The sequence below is a fragment of the Elgaria multicarinata genome, chromosome 17 (genome assembly GCF_023053635.1).
Source record: "Elgaria multicarinata webbii isolate HBS135686 ecotype San Diego chromosome 17, rElgMul1.1.pri, whole genome shotgun sequence".
In the NCBI taxonomy this organism is placed as follows: Eukaryota; Metazoa; Chordata; class Lepidosauria; order Squamata; family Anguidae; genus Elgaria; species Elgaria multicarinata.
Window position 1 is genome coordinate 7,052,223 of NC_086187.1, and position 16,713 is coordinate 7,068,935.

At 47.7% G+C, this 16,713-nt stretch overlaps 1 protein-coding gene across 1 annotated transcript in view; it reads right to left on the reverse strand.

Moving 5' to 3' along the window:
* LMF1 (lipase maturation factor 1) overlaps positions 1 to 16,713 on the reverse strand; it is a 258,971-nt gene that overhangs the window by 10,341 nt on the left and 231,917 nt on the right. Inside the window, exons 9-10 of the mRNA XM_063143557.1 lie at positions 11,119 to 11,302; positions 2,568 to 2,680 (exon numbers count right to left, since the gene is read on the reverse strand). Of these exons, the coding sequence (XP_062999627.1) occupies positions 2,568 to 2,680; positions 11,119 to 11,302 (297 nt within the window). The remainder of the gene's footprint in view (positions 1 to 2,567; positions 2,681 to 11,118; positions 11,303 to 16,713) is intronic.

A 16,713-nucleotide genomic window follows, 5' to 3' on the forward strand; every position in this document is an offset into this window, starting at 1 on the left:
TTCTATGCAAACGGCGACTCGCTGAAGGAATGGATGGCTGCCAGGCGCTTGCAGATGGTCCGGTAAAGGCTAGTGGCTCGTGTGGTTCTCTGAGCAGGTCTTGGAGGCCAGGCTCAGGGGATTCCACTGGACTTCTGGACTCAGTCAGGCGCTTGTACCATCCCTACCCGCCAGGCATTGTTTTATATTATACTATTTATTTATTTATTACATTTGTACCCTGCTTTTTTTCCTCCAAGGAACCCAAGGTGGCCTTCATAATCCTCCTCCTCCTCCTCTCCATTTTATCTTCACAACAACAACCCTGTGAGGTGCGTTGGGCTGAGAGTCTGGGACTGGCCCAAAGTCGCCCAGTGGGTTTCCATGGCGAAGTGGGGACTAGAAACCGGATCTCCCAACTCCCAGTCCAACACTTTAGCCACTACGCCACACTGGCTCTTTATATACCCCTATCATGTACTCCTTACCTGCCATTTTTAAGCTAAAAAGCCCCAAACATGGTAATCTTTCCTCACAGGAGCATTTCTCCTGACCCTGGACCATTGTGGAAGAAAGACTCTATAGCAAGGGTGGACAACTTGTGGCCCTCCAGATGTTTTGGCCTACAACTCCCATGATCCCCACCATTGGCTATGCTGGTGGAACTTCTAGGCTAAAACATCTGAAGACCCACCCCTGCTCTAGTGTCCATTGAGTGTCCTTTTTTTCTTTTTATTGACCCATGCATGGGGGGTGAGTGTGTGTGTGTGTTCAGAAAGTAAATGGTGATGGGTGGTGTGCGGTGGTTCAAATTCAAATTGGGCCCGCGTGCACTCACTGTGGAGTAAAAATCAAGGCAATGCTCAGCTACATGCTATGCAGTTCACAGAATATGCAGTCTGTCACCGAAACTCTTGTTTCAGGTAGTGGATAGGGTGGAATATGTACCGCTCCCACACTACTTGCCTGTGTCCCCCCGCTCCGCACTGCACTTCTCCGCACTGCACGTCTAGCCTGGCACTCCATGCCCACGTAGGGATGTCCGTTCCTGGGGAATCTAGTCCTTTTGGGAGTTGACAAAAAGGACTAGATTCCCCAATGACAAACATCGTGCCTGGCAGCGTGCCAGGCTCAGTTTGCGTTTGCGGGCTGAGCCGCAGGGTTTGTGTGTGTAGAAAGCTGCGCAAATTATGTCCGACGTTTGCATTAATCGGTGCAAATTGCAGCCGTAATTTGTGCAAAATTCAGCCCTGATCAGCTCAGACTATTCCAGCTTCTTAGTTATTCCAATTATATCCTGACTTTTCTACAAGAAGCGCAAGGCAACATACATGGTTCCCCTCTACACGTTTCACCCTCACAACAACCCTGTGAGATAGGTTAGGCTGAGGGAGGATGACTGGTCCTAGAAAAAGTCATCATTTGGGATTTGAACCCAGGTTGACTCAGGCCGTTGCTAGACCTACCGGGTGTTCCGTCGTTGAGGAGCGGTGAAAGCGGATTTTCCCGTTCAGCCGTGACGCCTCATGATCCACACCTGCCTTCGATTTGTGGCGGAAGTTTGCGCCGGTTGTGCTGCTGCCGCCGCGAGCACGGTTGCGCAGTCACACCGGCCTGATTGCCGCGGCTTTTTTTTTCGCTCGCTGCACGGTTTGCGCACGTCCGAAAGACCGCAAACTTGCGCAGCCGTCAGCGATGCCGCCGCCGGCCCTGGCGGCGGCAGCAGCGGCAGTGCCAGTGCCAGCTGAAGTGCTGCTGGTGCTGTTGAGGGTCAACATTGATGCGCTCACTTCCTGATGGGGGTCGTGGCGGGTGTCATATGACCCGAGGTCAATCGTCTGCATGGCCACTCTGTGCCTACATCTCCCATCATGCCTCTGAGGTGTCGGCAGCGATGACCGCCTCTGTGCCCTCTGCCCCATCCCAAGGAGCCAACCCACATCTGGCCGTAGCCATGGCAGCAGCCCACAAACAGCTCTGCTCTCTGCCAGCCTGGTACCCACACTAACAGGCAGCGTACAGCACCGCCATTATGCGGCCACGGTAGCTGCCCACCGCAAGGAGTCACCAGCCACTTTTCCGGTCCTCCGTTCCTGCGCAAACTGTCACTGGGGGAGTAAAAAAAAAAAGCCGCTCCGCCGCGCTGCCCCAGCTGGCAGACTGCGCGCAAATGGCGGAGGCGGCTTGACCGAAGCCGCTGACCACTCCCCCTTAGCACGCCTTTTCCTGCCCAGTGCGGACCGCAGTGACCTCACATCCTCCCACACGTACTCCGAATTACCGCGGGACAGCAGGAAAAGACGCCCTAAAACTCACTTTTTTAAAGTCGGGAGAAAGAGGCTTCACCGCAGGATAACGGCGGATCCTCGTGAACGTCATCTGGAAGCCTCGACGTGACTGCGGAAGGTAACGCGCGCTAGAGCCTCGTCTAGTAACGCCCTCAGTCTCAGCCTAGCGCTCTAACACCCGCTCTGCACTCTCACCTTCTCTTCGTGCACATAACTTGCTCAGGATAAGGAGCTTGCGCCGTGGGCGCTCCCCACAAAGAATTCTAAGTGCACGCTGGTCTCCCCTTGAGTTGGGCTTACCTGGGCGGCGCCTTGCCCTCAAACGGGTTGGAGGCGATGAGAGACAAAATGGCCCTCTCGTTGGCCAAAAGCTTTCCGGCTAAGTGGATTATCCATTCGTTCTGTTCGTAGGTCTTGCAGAAGAAGAGCGCATGGAGGGGGAAGAGAATAAGAGAACTAAGTCAGGCCTGAAGTGCCTCGTGGAGAGGTGGAATACAAACAGCTATAAGAACACAAATAAATAAGCAAATATATTCGTAGACTGGGGATGGCGATCCCCCGGTCCGCAGAGGCTTCAGCCCTCTTTGCTAGGAATCTCTGCTGTTATCTCCTGTAGTGGGTGTGTGTCTCAGTGTGCATCCACACATGCTGCCCCGGGCCCTGACCAAACATACGGCCTTCAGGACTGAAAATGTTGTGCGCTCCTGGGTTAGGGTGTGTAGCTCAAACTGGCACCCGGAAACCTCTCCGAAATACTTCATGGCACTGCCGAGACACGGTTTTTGAGGCTTGGTTTCCTTTGGGGTCCTACGCAGATGGGTCTTCTTCAAAGCAAGCAGCAGGGGACAGTATAGGAAAAGAAAACACAGCAGCCCTACCTGCAAGGCTGCAATGCCTGTGTCAAAGCAAAGAGAGGGTTACTCAGCAATTTAGGGCTAAACCCGTCGAATGTTTGCTGTTTCCCTTGCTCGAGGAAAGAAGAGGCTCAGGTGGACGGGAGACAAAAAGTTCCAAAGAGACCTTGCCATTGAATCTCCTCTGAGAGCTGAAACGCTTTAGGAGAGAAACACGCAACCTTTGCCAGGTGATGCGCCCCTGTGTCACAAGAGACCCCTGAACTTTATTATATTGTCATATTTGACATGCTGGGTTATTTATTCAAAATACTTTTCTAAGTTGCCTTCTCATCCAATCGAAGTCCAAGGCAGCTCACAAACATAAATCTTTAAAAATCAACACAAAACAAGGAATAAAACAAAGTGAAAGTACAACAGTGGAACACATTAAAACAAAAACAGCAATAATGACACCACAAACAAACAGCAGCGGTGAACAGATAAAAGGCAGCAAGTAAATCTTGTCAAAAATGTTTTCACAAGAAGGAGAGTTTCCAGCTGGTGTCTCAAGAAATCAAGGTAAGCCTGACAAAGGTGTTTGGGGAGGATGTCCCACGGGTGGGGGGACATGACAGAAAAGACCCCTCCCCTGGTAGGCAGCAAAGCTAACGTCTGGAGAAGGACCTCACTGGATGCTCTCAGTCTGCTAGCTGTGGCCTTAGGCTGTTTATTTTATTTATGTCAATGTGTATATCCTACCCTTCCAATAAGAAGGGCTCAAGGCACCTTACAATATCCTAATGGGCCTGTTCAGACGACACTTCAGGCTCTGGGGTTAGCGAAATTGTGGTTCTCTGGGGTTAGCCCTAACCACAAGCCATGCTGTTGCAGACGACACTTTAAGCCACGGTTAGAACCGCTCACCCTGCTGCAGACGGTCCGACTGGGGTTAGAAAGTGACCAGGGTTTAGCAAAATGCATCGCACAAGACGCCTTAAACCTTGCTGCTTAACCAAAAGTATTAACCAGCAGGGTTTAAGGTGTTTTCTGAACAGGACCATTATAAAGCCACAGCAGTCTTAGGGGGAACGTTTAGTAGAATCATTCAGGGAAATTAGTACCTATCCCGAGGTTAAATTAATGTATAACCGCAGTAACCAATGTGCAAGGTATATGCTATAATCCTTTGTTGGTTTTGTGTATGTTGTAATGACATTTACAATGATTTGTTAACATTTATGTTTTTTAAAAAGGAACAAAAATAACCTTAAAAAAAAGCCATCACAGCAGCCCAACGTGAATTCCTTCGTCTACTCAAAATCAGCCCAGTTGTTTACCTGTAAAGCCAGGTTTTGAAGGCATACCCAAAGTCAAGTGATGAAATAATCACATGGAGCTCTGATTTATTTATTTAAAATATCTTTATCTTGCTCCTCAACCAAGAAAATATTCCTGGAGCGGCCTACAACCAATCAGTAACAGAAGAGAGTCCCTGCCTGCAGGCTTACAGTCCTGGGAGCTTCGGCTATTGGGCGGTATAAAAACGCAATAAATAAATAATAAATAAATAAATAATAAAAAAAGACACGACACACAAGGAAAAAGGGATCAGGAGGGGAAAGGAAAAAATTAAGTAGATGTCAAAAGGGCTGGTGGAATGGCTTGCCATCTCATCTCCTGGTGGGGTGGAGCAGAGGCCGTCCAACGGATGTCCCCTTGGCCTGCTCCTGTCTCCCTCACTCCTCTTCAAGGTGCTCTACAACCTAGGTGTAGCAGTCAAAAAAGTCATGTTCTGCATCCCCCTCAGAACTCTAAAGCAGGTATCCAAGGTGATCCACACAGGCTTGACGGCTTCTCTCTAATCCATCAGTTGCCTCAACAAGATCGAAGGTCAAATGCCCACCATGTCCAACGGCCAATTTCCCACAGAAGCCAGCCAGCTTTCTCGGGGATCCCATAAGGAAGGAAATAAGGCAAGAGCCCTTCCCTTTCCTGGATGCAAGACACAGTAACCAGTGGGGGCTGGTGGTTTCAGTCAGACCTCCAAAGGAGCTATCCAAGGCTTGAACAGCTCCTTTAGAGCAGATTCACCACGCCATTGACATTGCAGCCACCATCGTCCACTGCTTCTCTCTAATCCATCAGTGGTCTATGAACCCCTGTGCTACTGACTTCCCCGTTTTTAGGGGAAACATTTCAGCCACAGGATTCGGCACTTTCATTCGGAAGTGCTGCAGACCCGGAGAAGGTTTTCATCTCACCTGCGGTCTGTGTGAACTTTAGAGACCCTTTTTTGTGGAAGGGAGAATCTTTATATTTACCTTATGGGGTATTGCCAGAGGCGGGGACCTGAAGGCTTAGAAAGCAGCCTCAAATCAACGTGATGTTCAAGCTCGGCTGCTTTTCTCCTGGGAATCAGATGAAAACTCTTAAGTCACGGGCTGAGAATCTGAGATGTTTCCAGGGAACGAGGCACCTCCATTTTCTTTTTTTAAAAACCCCGCAATTAACTTGGATTATTTCCAACAGGTGGCTTATTTCTGAAACCACGCACACAATCTATTTAAGGCCTACACATTGTCCCAGGATTGCAGATGTTTCAGGGGGAATTTTGAAATAATAATACAGCGCGATTCTGGTCTTTACAAGCCAAGATCAGCATATGGACTGCTATCGGTCTCCATTGTCTGGGGGGGCTTAGCTATTGCCCAGAACAAAGGGGGAAGACGGTCCCTGCCTCGAGGCAGATATGCAATCTGATAACGTCCTTATCCTGAAACTCTGTGTGCGTCGAAAGCTCACTAGCTTGCCTTTGGGGAGAAAGGCCAAAGTTTTAAAGTGATGCTCCTTGACTTTGAGCCATTGTCCTTTCAGCTGACTTTGCAAAACTCACTGGCTCAGGCCACGCCCGTCTGGCCGCATTCGCAATAAATTCAGCCCCTGCCTTCACATCTATCTGGCCCATGTCTGTGAACTCGACTCTTGCACATCACCATTTGTTTCGACAGGCTTTGGGCAGGAGGCGTTCCTTGTGGACGGGTTTCTTGGAGTCTCCAGGATAAGGTGGAATTTAACCCCCCCTTCGCCCTCCTCCGAAAAAAGCCCAGCCTGCGACCTGGGTCAGTATTATTCCGAACCGAGGTGTCCCTGGCTGGAAGATGGTAGAAAAACACTGCCTTATAAGCGACTGCTGGGGTGGAATGCTTCAAACTGAGTGCCGGAGTACATTTGTTTGACATGAGAGGACTGTCATTGTGCACCGTGAAATTCATTAATTAAATAATGAAAGCCTCTATCTGTAGAGGAGACAACCCCCCTGCCTTTCTGCATGTTGCTTTGGCTGTTCCCCTTTCTCACGAGGAAGCATTTCCCGAATTGTAGCTCATGCAGAGACACATAACAGCGGTATCCTGGCTATGCCTCGTTCCAAAATCAGGGGCTCATGCCGAAACTCAGGGATAGGGTGAGGGCTGGGAAAACTTTTGGTAGCTCCGATGTCAGTAGGGCAGTGAATCCGCTCCGGGTTTGAGGCGGAACTCTGAAGGCGCTCTCCGAGAGATCTGACTTTAGAGATCTGACTGGTTCTGACTGAAACCCAGAGTGGATTCACTGCCCCACTGGCATCGGAGCCACCAGCCTCCACTGGGTGTAAGAATGAAGCATGTCTCCAATTCTTATTTTAATTAAAAAAGAGTGTGCGCCAACTATCAGGAGTTTGGGAAATGCTACACTAGGATTGTATATATGGTGGGGTTGGGGCTGGACATTGCATCGATTCCTTTATTGCCAGGCCCCCAGCTTCGCGTAGCAGGTTGATTCCTTTGGCAGACAAGAAGATGACCTGCAGATGTGTAAGTGGACTGGCCACCATTCTGCCAGCATGAAACGAAAGACACTAATTGAGAGCTATGGCTCCCACAGGATGCTGAGACGCTCCGAACAAAGAGGTCTATAAGAAGAAAAATGAAAGGGGATATTATATTTGGCTAATAAAATTAGGGTAATAGAAGCCCTTTCTTGGAAAGCAGTGTTGCGTTATATGAAATATAATTAAAAGCACTTCTGGGACAGCAATTAAGTGACGGTCTGAGAACAAATTACTCTTTGGAGACGGGCGTTCCGGGACAAATCCTCAAGCGTCTAAAATATCGGATGTGCCAGCTATTCAAACATGTGAAAACTGAAGGGCCCTCGGTCGGCCATGACAGGCTTCAGGCCTACTCCTTTCAACATGATTCTGTGTTGCTCCAGTAGAAATTTTGTCACTTGCCTCAGAAGGGGAAACTATTTCAGGAAGCCCGGAAGAGAAGACAGTGTCATATATCAAGCGGTGATGAGGTGTAAAGAGAGACCTGTCATGAAGAGCACAAAGGGATGGGGAAGCGATTCTCCCGCCGGCCCTGCCTGGTTTTCGGCAGCTTGTCAGGAGTTGGGCTGTCTCAGGTGTTCAACTGGCCACATTCAACAGCCCACAGAACCAGCATTGTTGACCTTGGAAGTTATCATGCAGACTCGGAAGAGAATGATATTGAAAGGACGGCCTGCTAGAAAATATAAAGGAAGTTTAAGGGCTAAGAACAACATAAATTAGGGCCTAAGGCATAAGTGGTGTCCCAAATCCAGCTTCTGTTCGGGATGTGCAAATCAGAAAAAGTTCTCCGAATTCCATCTCGAAGCCCATTCTGAATTGAGTCCGCATCAGATTGTGAATGTTGGTCTTTTTCTTTTCGCATGAAAATAAATGCGTATTTCTGTGCATATTTTCCCAAATGTACGCGTACATTGGTCACAACTTTGACATGCACACATTCTTCTCCCATTGTTTAAAGTGTATATATGCGCAATTTTCAAAAGTATGCATCCAAAATTTGCGCAAATTACACCTGCAATTTGTGCAAATGTCTTATTTTGCAAAGAAAAATATATATATACAGAAAGAGTTCCTGGATTTTGGGGGGGAAAAACTGGGTTTCAGTTTGCAAATGCAAGCCAGACCTGCTGGCGAATCCAAAAAGGGCTGGATATCCTGGTGCCCGACATCCCTACTGGTGGCATCCACCCCCTGAAATGGACCTCCCCTCTACGATATGTTAGGCATCAACAATCATGTGCTTTTGTCGATTATTAAAAACTTACTTGTTTATCCCGGCTTTTCCAAGCCAACTTGTCTAAAAGTTGTTATCTTTTTACAATGATGTATTGTTCTATAAACTGTTGTAAACCGCTTCGAGACTGTTAAAACGGGAACAAATATTCTAAATAATCATAATAATAATCATAATTACTACCATGGTTCCACCGAGCCCTAGAGCAGCCCAGGCCAAGAGCTTGGTCTTTAGTCTGAGTATCTCATCTCCCTGGAGAGAGCTCTTGCCTTGCTAAGCTCTTGCTCCTATCTTCCCCTTCGAACTCAGCCTCAGGTCCAGCCTACCTCACCCGACATTCTAGGGATGGGCAAAGAAGTGATTTTTGTCACCGCCCAGCTCCTCCGAACATCAATTTGAAGTTTGTCTTGCCTTGTTTCCTGCATTTGTTTGAGCGCTTTTCTCAGTTTCGGAAAATTGCCCATTTTCAAAAGAGCGCACCCAAAATGTACGCTCTAATGTATGTGCACATTAAAAATCTGCATTTTTAATGTGCACATTTAAAAGTGCAGATTAAAAAGAAGCCTTTTTCTCTGAGCGCAAATGCAAGTTTGGGAATTTGTGAACGTTTTCGGAAACAAGCTCTTCTACTTGCATTGGGGTTGCGATCATGGTCTGTGAAGCATGATGTGCGAAGCATGACGAAATCCTCGTTCATCCTCCCTATTTCTGGCCCTTCTGAACTTCAGCGGCTGCTCTTGGAGCCTCACCTCTCGCCTCGCCTGGACCAGGAGGCTCAGCTCACAGCCCATCAAGCAGGCAGGCAGCTCCTCGGGGCCAGGTCCAGGTCCCTCCTGGACTTGGACAGGGAGGACTCAGGACTTTCGGCCTCTGCTTGTCCTCAGCAGCGCAAGAGCCGTGCTATTGCAGCACAGAGGAATTTGTCCGCTGGGAGTGCTGCACAGTGCCGTGTGTGTACGCGAAAAAGTGTCACTCAGCGCGGGCCCTGGTGAGTCTTGCACATCATTTTCTAGCACTGACATCTTGTTTCTGCTTGTTTCTTTTTAATAAGCGAGAAGACTGCAGGTTAAATCTACAGAGGCATTCTCTCTGCTGGAGCCAGCTGCCAGCCTTTCAATGCAAGATGTGTGAGCCTTCTACTGCTGTCGCCCCTGCTGTCCGCCCCTTTATCCTTGTGTGAATGGGGCCACTGATGAAATGGGGAAAGTGCGCAGTTTCCAGAGCCTCTGCTATATGTACAATGGAGGATCTGGAAATTGTGGCTTTCCCTCTGCTGTGTCAATAGCGACCGCCATTGATGGAGCGGGGGGGGGGGAGTGCACAATTTCGACAGTGGGGGGGACGGGGTGCCACCGAGAGCTTTGAAGGGCCCCACGAGTGCTCCAGCACGGGTCCGCACTTGTGCCAAATGCACCCGACTCAGACTAAGTCGGGCACTTGCAACATCATCTACAGGGGCCCTTCTCCATTCGGCCTCTCTATTCGGCCCTGGTTAGGCCTCATCTAGAGTACTGCGTCCAGTTCTGGGCGCCACAATTCAAGAAGGACGCAGACAAGCTGGAGCATGTTCAGAGGAGGGCAACCAGGATGATCAGGGGTCTGGAAACAAAGCCCCATGAGGAGAGACCGAAAGAACTGGGCATGTTTAGCCTGGAGAAGAGAAGATTGAGGGGAGACATGATAGCACTCTTCAAATACTTAAAAGGTTGTCACACAGAGGAGGGCCAGGATTTCTTCTCGGTCCTCCCAGAGTGCAGGACACGGAATAACGGGCTCAAGTTAAAGGAAGCCAGATTCCGGCTGGACATCAGGAAAAACTTCCTGACTGTTAGAGCAGTGCGACGGTGGAATCAGTTACCTAGGGAGGTTGTGGGCTCTCCCACACTAGAGGCATTCAAGAGGCAGCTGGACAACCATCTGTCAGGGATACTTTAGGGTGGATTCCTGCATTGAGCAGAGGGTTGGACTCGATGGCCTTGTAGGCCCCTTCCAACTCTGCTATTCTATGATTCTATGATTCCATGAGCCCCTGCCAAAGGAAGTGAGGCAGGTGGCTACTAGGAGGAGGGCTTTCTCCGCTGTGGCACCCCGGTTGTGGAATGAGCTCCCCAGAGAGGTCCGCCTGGTGCCTACACTATACTCCTTTCGTCGACCTTTTTATTCTCTCAGTATTTTAACACTTAATTTTAACTTAAATTTAAATTTTACTGTTCTAACTCTGTATTTTAATCTTATATCAATTTTGCTGCGTGGTTTTTTCCTGGATGTGCTTTTTATACTGTATTTTGTACTTGTGCTTTTAGAGTGTTGGTAGTTTTATTATGGTTTTAATTTTTGTGAACCGCCCAGAGAGCTTCAGCGATTGGGCGGTATAAAAATGTAATAAATAAATAAATAAATCCTTGACCATCACTCAGTACTTCTACAACAAGGACCGGTGCCCTACGGAGCACAGCCAAGGAGGGCCCACGGCTCAGTGTGGCAGGAAAACGGCTCATTTCTGTGCAGTTATAGCATGGATTTGATAGCATTTGTGACATGTTAGCTAATCAAGTAAATCTGTGGATAAGGGACCTAAGCATCTCAGGGTCTTTATTTGAACCAAGCCATTTTTTGAGGCTCTGTCACGAGGGATTTTAACTGGTCTTACCTGGTTAAATTGTTTTAAGTTTTGCATATTTATATTTTTATGCTGTATTTTATGCTGTATTTTATTATCTTATGAATTGTTGTAAACAAAGGGAGCTTTGGTTATGGGGGGTATAGAAATGAAAATAATAATAATAATAATAATAATAATAATAATAATAATAATTCTTCACACTTGGTGGATGTGCTTGTATTCTGCATCAGATGGGAATCATGAGTCTTGAAATGACACCCAGCTACTAGAGCCTGTGGGAATCTCACCTGGAATGCAGCAAACCACATGAGCCAGTCGAGACGATAGTGGTACGGACTTATGAGGCAGGGCCTCCTCCACAGGTCTCCAGGCTTACACTTGAACTCATACTCTTCCCAGAGCGCAGCCGGGTCATTTGGATCCAGGCTAGATGTCCCTTGAAGGACGACTTCAGTTCTCTCTTTGGTGATGCTGCAAAAGACAGCACAGAGGTGTATTTTCTGAAATGCTGAGAACCAACATTTCGCTACCAACACTGTGACTACTACTATTTCAATATTGAGAACCCACCTTGGGAACATATTTGTTCTCCCAAGGCCTTGAGGCCTGGGAGTCATACTGCTGCATTAAGAACAGGATCCTACAGATGTCCTTAAGACAGCAATCCCTATTTCATAGAATCATAGAATCACAGAATAGCAGAGTTGGAAGGGGCCTACAAGGCCATCGAGTACAACCCCCTGCTCAATGCAGGAATCCACCCTAAAGCATCCCTGACAGATGCTTGTCCAGCTGCCTCTTGAAGGCCTCTAGTGTGGGAGAGCCCACCACCTCCCTAGGTCATTGCTTCCATGGTTGTACTGCTCTAACAGTCAGGAAGTTTTTCTTGATGTCTTTATAGGGATGTTCGCACTTTGCTCATCAGACCCCCGTAGTTTGCCCGATCCCAGTGTGTATGTGGGACGAGCCGCCAGAGGGTCCGTGGGCATCTGGCGAGAGCTCGTGTCCTTTTTCGTGTGTCCACTAGCCACGATCTGCAAAATCGTGGCTGGGAATATGTACGAAAATCAGGATTTGTGCAAATTCGCATACGTAAATAGCACAATTTGCACAAAATTGCAGGCGGGAATGGTCCTGTACACCTGCAATTTTACACAAACTGTACTATTTAGGGAAGGAGGGCTTAGGGTCTCCCTGGGGGCATCTGCTTGGCCATGGAGGGAAACCAAAGGGTTTCTTTTAACCCAGGAGAGGGACACCTGCAGCCTTTGACCAACGCTGAGGGTCTGGGAGAAGAAACAGACACGAGCCGGTGAGCTGCCACCATCTGCCCTCCCCCAGCTACCACCAGAAATTGCTCCTCAAGAAGCATATTGCTTGGAGGGGATGCGAGAAGAAACAGATTAGGCTTGAACTCAAAAGAAGGGAAACTGCAGAAGAGAATCTGGCTTCCTTTAACTTGAGCCCGTTATTCCATGTCCTGCACTCTGGGATGATTGAGAAGAGATCCTGGCCCTCCTCTGCGTGACAACCTTTTAAGTATTTGAAGAGTGCTCTCATGTCTCCCCTCAGTCTTCTCTTCTCCAGGCTAAACATGCCCAGTTCTTTCAGATACAAAAAGGGGGCAGGGTTCCTGCAGTTTTAACTGTTATGATGAAAAGGGAAATTCACCAGGTGTTGCATGCATACAAATAGCAAATGCTATTTTGGGCTGCATTAATAGAAGTATAGGTTCCAAATCACGGGAGGTACTGGTTCCTCTCTATTCAGCCCTGGTTAGGCCTCATTTAGGGTACTGCGTCCAGTTCTGGGCGCCACAATTCAAGAAGGACGCAGACAAGCTGGAGCGTGTTCAGAAGAGGGCAACCAGGATGATCAGGGGTCTGGAAACAAAGCCCTATGAGGAAAGACTGAAAGAACCGGGCATGTTTAGCCTGGAGAAGAGAAGATTGAGGGGAGACATGATAGCACTCTTCAAATACTTGAAAGGTTGTCACACAGAGGAGGGCCAGGATCTCTTCTCGATCCTCCCAGAGTGCAGGACACAGAATAACGGGCTCAAGTTAAAGGAAGCCAGATTCCAGCTGGACATCAGGAAAAACTTCCTGACTGTTAGACCCGTACGACAATGGAACCAGTGACCTAGGGAGGTTGTGGGCTCTCTCACACTAGAGGCCTTCAAGAGGCAGCTGGCAACCATCTGTCAGGGATGCTTTAGGGTGGATTCCTGCACTGAGCAGGGGGCTGGACTCGATGGCCTTGTAGGCCCCTTCCAACTCTGCTAGTCTATGATTCTATGAAATGACACCTGCAGAAATTCACTTTTCAATAAACTGCACAATAAAAGGTACAGGAGCCCTGTCCTCTTTTCCATATGGTCACCCTCTACTCTCTGCTCTCGCTGGACCGATAACTGCAGGCTTAGGTTCCTGTCCAGTGCTGCATGTTGGCAGCTCAACCACTGCTTCCTCCAGTTCAACATATTCTCATGGTCTTCAGCCCTGTTGCTTAGCTGGCTGGCTTCGGAGAGGTGGCCCGCTGCCTTCCACATACACACACGCTGTAAATCCGGGACACCAAATTGCTAATAAAAAGTCTGTCCCTACTGTGCTATTCAAAATATGTCAGCCTTCACATAATCATATGTTCATTATGAGCTGCAATCCTCTTTTTATTGGTTTACATAGGCTGGAATTACAAATGCGTTATAGCAGCGTTTCACCACATGCTCACAGGTCTCTGGTAACTGTCGAAAAGCAACCGTCGACTCCGAGAGAGACATGAGGCGGGGCGGGAGGAGGGCAAGAAGCAACGGTCCAAGGAAAGCAAACTCCCACCGCTCCAAAGAAGCCAAGATCATCCAAGAGGCGTAAGAAGAGGTGCAGTGGCCACGCCTTTCTCCAACTCATCGCCGTAGTTTCGTAATACGTTGGGGGAAACAGGCTGAGGTTTTGCAGTGCGAAACTGGAGAGCATGGGAAGGCTAGCTGGGTAGGAGACAGAAGTAGGGTGACCCTATGGAAAGGAGGACCGGGCTCCTGCATCTTTAACAGTTGCATAGAAAAGGGGATTTCAGCAGGTGTCCTTTGTGTGCATGCAGCACCTGGTGAAATGCCCACGTCATCACAACAGTTAAAGCTGCAGGAGCCATGCCCTCCTTTGTATCTGGACAAGAGGGCAGGGCTCCTGCAGCTCACCTCATCTGAGGCTTTACAATTTTGGATGGGACTTAAAGTGAACTTCTATATGGAACTGAGGAATGAATCCCTGCATATATCAACAGCAATAGCTTCCACAATGGTGCCAATTAATGACATTTTCTAATGAAGCTTCTCGCAAAACAGGAAATAAACAGAGGCCTGTTTAAGTGCGTTTCACTGCAGCACTATCAATGTTATTCCACGTTTCAGTGATAATATTATATATATAGAATATAAAAATTGATATATCTGATAAAAAGTATTCTCTTACCCGAGTTTTGAAATTTATTATATATTAGTAGTTGTGCGCCTTGTGTATTACCGTATTTCTTCGATTGTAAGACACCATCGATTGTAAGACGCACACTGATTTCAGTACCACCAACAGAAAAAAAACACCCTAAGACACACCCGCGATTCTAAGACGCACCCTATTTTTAGAGATGGTTATATTGGAAAAAAAGTGTGTCTTAGAATCGAAGAAATAAGGTACATTTGGCCCAAAGTCAATCCGCCAGTCACCAGCATGACAGTTTTGCTGGGATTATTAGCAGCCCAGAATCCTTATTCATAAAGATGTTCAGCTATTCATGGACTCAGGACCAGGGATGGTCAAGTTCTGCTGGTGCGGGATTTTGGGTATAGAGAACAACAAGTTTTAGCCATTGTCTCTGCTGCAAAATGGGGGATGGTTGATTTTATTATTGTTCAGCAGGTTGTATTTGCTGCTGAGATGAACTCTAGTGACAGTGGAACTTTATGGCAATTGAGCTTCATTCCTAGGCACGATTGGTCTGTTGGGTTCTGAGGGGTTGGACAACTGAAGGGGGGGGGCAGTTGGGCCTCCAAGAACGTGAACTGCACTGAGGAAAGAATCTCTCCTGACATGAACCTACCTGTACACTACACTCAACATCTAAGGTCCTCCTCCAGGTGCCTACACCAAGGGAAGCTCGGAGGAAGCCAACAAAGGAGAGGGCCTTTTCTGTGGTGGCCCCCCAATTATGGAATGAACTCCCCGATGAGGATCGCCTGGTGCCAACATTGTTATCTTTTCGGTGCCAGGTCAAGACTTTTCATAGAATCATAGAATCATAGAATAGCAGAGTTGGAAGGGGCCTACAAGGCCATGGAGTCCAACCCCCTGCTCAATGCAGGAATCCACCCTAAAGCATCCCTGACAGATGGTTGTCCAGCTGCCTCTTGAAGGCCTCTAGTGTGGGAGAGCCCACAACCTCCCTAGGTAACAGATTCCATTGTCGCACTGCTCTAACCGTCAGGAAGTTTTTCCTGATGTCCAGCTGGAATCTGGCTTCCTTTAACTTGAGTCCATTATTCCGTGTCCTGCACTCTGGGAGGATCGAGAAGAGATCCTGGCACTCCTATGTGTGACAACCTTTTAAGTATTTGAAGAGTGCTATCATGTCTCCCCTCAATCTTCTCTTCTCCAGGCTAAACATGCCCAGTTCTTTCAGTCTCTCTTCATAGGGCTTTGTTTCCAGACCCCTGATCATCCTGGTTGCCCTCCTCTGAACACGCTCCAGCTGCATCCTTCTTGAATTGTGGAGCCCAGAACTGGACGCAATACTCTAGATGAGGCCTAACCAGGGCCGAATAGAGAGGAACCAGTACCTCACGTGATTTGGAAGCTATACTTCTATTAATGCAGCCCAAAATAGCATTTGCCTTTCTTGCAGCCATATCGCACTGTTGGCTCAGCTTGCAATCTACAATAATTCCAAGATCCTTCTCGTTTGTAGTATTGCTGAGCCAAGTATCCCCCATCTTGTAACTGTGCCTTTGGTTTCTATTTCCTAGATGTAGAACTTGGCATTTATCCCTATTAAGTTTCATTCTGTTGTTTTCAGCCTAGCACTCCAGCCTATCAAGATCACTTTGAAGTTTGCTTCTGTCTTCCAGGGTATTAGCTATCCCACCCAATTTTGTTTCATCTGCAAATTTGATCAGCGTTCCCTGCACCTCCTCGTCCAAATCATTAATAAAAATGTTGAAGAGCACTGGGCCCAGGACTGAGCCCTGCAGTACCCCGCTCATTGCCTCTCCCCAGTTTGAGAAGGTTCCATTGATAAGTACTCTTTGAGTCCGATTCTGTAGCCAACTGTGAATCCACCTAATAGTTGGATTTTCTCTTCTCCCAGGCATTTCACAGCATATGTTGAGTTTTTAACTGACCCAGAGTAGATGGATATTATATGGAATCGGTTTTTATGCTTTTTATGGTTTTAAATTTTGTGTATGTTTTTAATGTTCCGTGTTTTAATCTTTGTAAACTGCCCAGAAAGCTTTGGCTATGGGGTGGTATATAAATGTAATAAAATAAATAAATACACCTTGTGGTGACTGAGCTTTTTTCCTGGGTTGGGATTGCTCCGTGGGCTTTCGAGGGCACTTATGAGAGTTAGAAGTTTATTTATTTATTTATTTATTACATTTTTATACCGCCCAATAGCCGAAGCTCTCTGGGTGGTTCACCTTGGAGCTAAGGTGCCAAGAAGAGTTAGTGGAGTGGAGTTGGGAGCCGAGGCAGGAGAAAGGAGTGAAGGTATCGTTATGTGTGCTGGGTTTATTATTTTACTTGGCTTTGGAAACGCATAAACTGTTAAGGTGACTTAATAAGAAACCAAAACGTCATGATTTATCAAGTGTGGCTAGAGAGGGACGG